General features: G+C 46.0%; 1 protein-coding gene across 1 annotated transcript in view; it reads left to right on the top strand.

Annotated features, from left to right (window-relative positions):
• Positions 1–2987: 2987 nt before the first annotated feature.
• LOC143275360 (interstitial collagenase-like) overlaps positions 2988–5000 on the top strand; it is a 143933-nt gene continuing 141920 nt past the window's right edge. Inside the window, exon 1 of the mRNA XM_076579420.1 lies at positions 2988–3409. Within this exon, the coding sequence (XP_076435535.1) occupies positions 3227–3409 (183 nt within the window). The 5' untranslated portion in view covers positions 2988–3226. The remainder of the gene's footprint in view (positions 3410–5000) is intronic.

Below are 5000 nucleotides of genomic sequence, written 5' to 3'. Positions count from 1 at the left end.
GATGCTGTTATCTCATCAGATAGTTCCGATACAGGAGAAAGGTGACTACCCTGTTGATGCTGTTATCCCATTAGACAGTTCCGATACAGGAGAACAGTGACCACCCTGTTGATGCTGTTATCCCATTAGATAGTTCCGATACAGGAGAACAGTGACTACCCTGTTGATGCTGTTATCTCATCAGATAGTTCCGATACAGGAGAAAGGTGACTACCCTGTTGATGCTGTTATCTCATCAGATAGTTCCGATACAGGAGAAAGGTGACTACCCTGTTGATGCTGTTATCCCATTAGACAGTTCCGATACAGGAGAACAGTGACCACCCTGTTGATGCTGTTATCCCATTAGATAGTTCCGATACAGGGGAACAATGACTACCCTGTTGATGCTGTTATCTCATTAGATAGTTCCGATACAGGAGAAAGGTGACTACCCTGTTGATGCTGTTATCTCATTAGATAGTTCCGATACAGGAGAAAGGTGACCACCCTGTTGATGCTGTTATCTCATTAGATAGTTCCGATACAGAGAACAGTGACTACCCTGTTGATGCTGTTATCTCATTAGATAGTTCCGATACAGGAGAAAGGTGACTACCCTGTTGATGCTGTTATCTCATTAGATAGTTCCGATACAGGGGAACAGTGACCACCCTGTTGATGCTGTTATCTCATCAGATAGTTCCGATACAGGAGAAAGGTGACTACCCTGTTGATGCTGTTATCTCATTAGATAGTTCCGCTACAGGAGAACAGTGACCACCCTGTTGATGCTGTTATCTCATCAGATAGTTCCGATACAGGAGAACAGTGACTACCCTGTTGATGCTGTTATCTCATTAGATAGTTCTGATACAGGAGAACAGTGACTACCCTGTTGATGCTGTTATCTCATCAGATAGTTCCGATACAGGGGAACAGTGACTACCCTGTTGATGCTGTTATCTCATTAGATAGTTCCGATACAGGAGAAAGGTGACTACCCTGTTGATGCTGTTATCTCATCAGATAGTTCCGATACAGGAGAAAGGTGACTACCCTGTTGATGCTGTTATCTCATTAGATAGTTCCGATACAGGAGAACAGTGACTACCCTGTTGCCAACTTTGTCACGGCATGCTTTAGCTTCAAACAAAGGATAAGTGCTGGTGTGGTTGTTTTTGCTGTTGTTTCTTTTTAATCTATTATATACTTGGATAAAGGAGAGCTGGTCAGCTGCCATACTTTCAGCCTGTGTGTGTCAGAGGATGCTTTAGCTTCAAAGGATAAGTTCTGGTGCTGTGTTGTTGTTTTTCTTTTTAATCCATTAGATACTTGGATAAAAGAGAACTGTCCCGCTGCCAGAACTTTCAGCCTGTGTTTGTCAGGACGGCATGGCGGGGAGGCGGGCAGGCGGGCAGTGAGGAAGGGCGGACGGTGCCTTTTGCACAGTTCCAGTGACGCTAATTGGTCCCCAGTTTATGACCCCCCTCCCCCAGTGTGTGGCCAGTCACACGGCCAATTACTGCTCCAGCCCACGGCGGCACGGCCTCAGCATCAGCCACCCGGCTGGGGACCGACCAGAGATAGATGCCAAGTCGGACACCCTAGCTGCCTCTTCCCCCTCCCTGGAGACCCGTGTGTTTGGCTGGGGCCTCTGTTGTTGTTGTGCATGTAGTGCTGGTGGCGGCACCCCACCCCACACCATCCCCACCCCCACCCCTGCACCGCTACCCAGCTCCACCCTACCCCTACCGACTTCACCGTCACCGCTCACGGCAATTTATCATATCCGGTTTGCGGTTAGCGGGTTGCGGCTGTGGCTTGCCTTGCGCTGTGAGGACCTGAACTGTGTGTAGCTTTACATACATACATACAGCAAGTCTGGGACAGTCAGTTTGTCCTCACGGTGCGCCGTCGCTTGCTCTGTGATGTGGTGTCAGGCGGCACAACAGCTACAGCATAGCATAGCCCACTGAGACAGAACAGTCAGTACCTGTTGTGCTGCTTGGTGCTTGGAGACTGACGCGCGTGCGCTTTGCGGTGGTGATAGAGAGAGAGAGAGAGAGAGAGAGAGAGGGGGAGAGAGAGAGAGAGAGTGATAAGCTCGCAGCACTTCCAGTCGTTACTTTCAGCCGTGTCTGGAGACTAGAGCAAAATAAAATGAAACAAATGAAATAAAATAAAGTAAAATAACATGAAATAAATAAAACAAAATATAATGAAATAGAAAATTAAAAAAAAACACACATTATTTTTCGTCTTTGTTTCAAACTAAATTCCAAAGAAGGAGTTGGAGAGTGTTTATTTTCTTTCTTTCTTGGAGAGTGTTTATTTCTTTCTTTCTTGGAGAGTGTTTATTTTCTTTCTTTCTTTTTGTTTACAGGAAGGGTAACACTAGCTCCAAAGAGTCAAGTCACAGTTCCACGGTCTTCATTGCGGTCTTCATTGTTTGAAATCAATTCTCTCTCTGAAAGAGGAACCCCAAGACAGCCCAAGTGGTAACATCACAAGCTCACAGGTGTGTCAGTTGAATGTTTGAAAACGGTAAACAAATTATATATACTGATTTTTATGTATATATATATAAAAGAACGAAGGGAAAAACCAAAAAACAAACAGTGACATCGTAACGGGACACAGCTGTGTGCTAACGACGAGTGTCCGTCAAGAAGTTTTGTGTGGCTACTACAGGCTCGTGTGTCTTAAAAAGAAAGAAAAAAAAGTGATATCTGATTTACAGAGGTGTTCTGGATTTTTCATCTGAAGAACGTCCTCAACCCTGGGTACCCCTGTTCCCACCCCACCACCACCACCACCACCACCCCCTTTCCAGTCAGTGTCCAGTATAAAGACAACATCTGACTCGGTGTGACCTCTCTCCACCACCACCTCCAGTAAAGACAACATCTGACTCGGTGTGACCTCTCTCCACCACCACCACCACCACCACCACAGGACTTCAGCCGAAGTTTGTGAAACAACCAAGAAAACAACAACAACAACAACAACAACAACAACAACAACATCATTTCCATCACGTTGTCATCGTCATCACCATCTGCAGCGGCAACAACAACAACAACAACATCATTTCCATCACGTTGTCATCGTCATCACCATCTGCAGCGGCAACAACAACAGCAACAACAGGAAGTGGCCAATAATTCTTTTTGTTTTTTGTTCCAAGATATCCAGTCGGACTGTTTTCACTTAACGACAAACTTTCTTTCACATTCCAAGCCAGATGGACTGCTGCAAAGTTTTCAACATGGATGCCAGAAGAAGAAGTAGAAGCAGTACCAGCAGCAGTATATGGGAGTGCGCATGCGCGGTGGGTCACGTGGTGTTGGTGGGTCACGTGATGATGACGTTGTTGGCGGTCAGATCGGAGTCGGCCCCTCTGTCCGTGTCCAGCTCCTCTGTCACGGTGAGTGTGTGTGTGTGTGTGTGTGAGTGTGTGTGTGTGTGTGTGTGTGTGTGAGTGCATGTGTGTGTGTGTGTGAGTGTGTGTGTGTGTGAATGAGAGATAGAAAGAGAGAGAGAGAGAGAGTCTGTGTGTGTGTGCGTGTGTGTGTGTGTGTGTGTGACAGAGAGAGAGAAAGAGAGAGAGAGAGAGAGAGGCTGTCTTTCTGCTTATTTCTCCGTTTGTATGTATGTTTGTTCTCTTGTTCATCTGTCTGTAAGTCTGTCTGTCTGCCAGGCTATATGTGTCTCTCGTCCTTTCATATGCACACACACACACACACACACACACACGCTCGCGCGCGCGCACACACACACACACACACGCATACACTCTCACTCGCTCGCCCTCAAGTCTCTTTAGCAGATCCCCACATATTCGTGCGCACACAGCGCACACACACATGTTGATTCGACGATTTTATTTAAAAAAATCAATTTTTGCCACCACTGCCTCGGGGCTTACGATATCAAATCATCATCGGGCTTTGCCTTCATTGCACCCTCGCTGCATCCCAATCACTCTGTGTCTGTGTTTGTGTCTGTCTGTCTGTCTGTCTGTCTGTCTGCCTGTCTCTTTCTCTCTGACATCTAATACCCCACTGTATCTGGATGCATGTGTATATGATATCCAATTCATTTCAAGTAATATCCATCCCCATCCCCGATATTCCCTGATATTCCCCAATATTCCCTGTGGCCTAGTTACGCTAGGTAATAAAGATATACTCTGTTCTGTTCTGGAATCGGTTTGGTTTTTCGGAATTATGCAGAAATATCCATTTTCAAAGCAAAAAAGCTCGTTTCCTTATTACAAACAGTGGATAAGAAAGTAACAGAGCTTTGAACTGTCTCGTTTTGTCTTGCATACAGGTTGGCATAAGCTTACAGTTGGGCCAACAGCAAAGTGAGAGCTGTATGATCAATAGTTTCTCCATTGCAGTGGGAAGTCGTTTACAGATTAGTCTTTTATGGACTATGACTCTCAAACTAACAGGCAGAATTGCACTGGCTCTTAATGCTGCAGTCTTGTAGGCTAGTTGGCCTTTGGGAACCATCCCAGCGCCGACTGTCCTGAAACCCTCTTGGGCGAGAGAGTAGGGATGTAACTTGGGCAAGACACTCATTATAATCAAATTCTAGCCAAGATAGTTGGGACAGCAGTTGCCGCCTCTGCTGTTCTGATGGTCATGGTCAGACACGACTATCACACATACATCTATACATATCATTACCAGCATTCTGTAACATGCTTTCGAATGAAGTCATTTACCCTTCTCTGATGCTAACAGCTAACTTGTAATGATCTATTTCATTGGTATTACACCTCATAGCTCCTCCACACAACACGGGCGCGGTGGTCAGTGGGTTATAGCACTGGATTCTCGCCCACGTTTCCTGAGTTCGATTCCCGTCCCAGCTGCTGGGTAAAGGGTGGAGGTTTTTTCCCATCTCCCAGTTCAACGTGTGTGCAGACCTGCTAGTGCCTCAACTCCCTGCGTATGTATACACACGCAGATTAAATACGCACGTAAAAGATCCTGTACTCAAAGTCG

Source organism: Babylonia areolata, chromosome 30, assembly GCF_041734735.1.
Source record: "Babylonia areolata isolate BAREFJ2019XMU chromosome 30, ASM4173473v1, whole genome shotgun sequence".
Lineage (NCBI taxonomy): Eukaryota > Metazoa > Mollusca > Gastropoda > Neogastropoda > Buccinidae > Babylonia > Babylonia areolata.
This window is presented reverse-complemented; position numbering and strand designations above follow the sequence as displayed.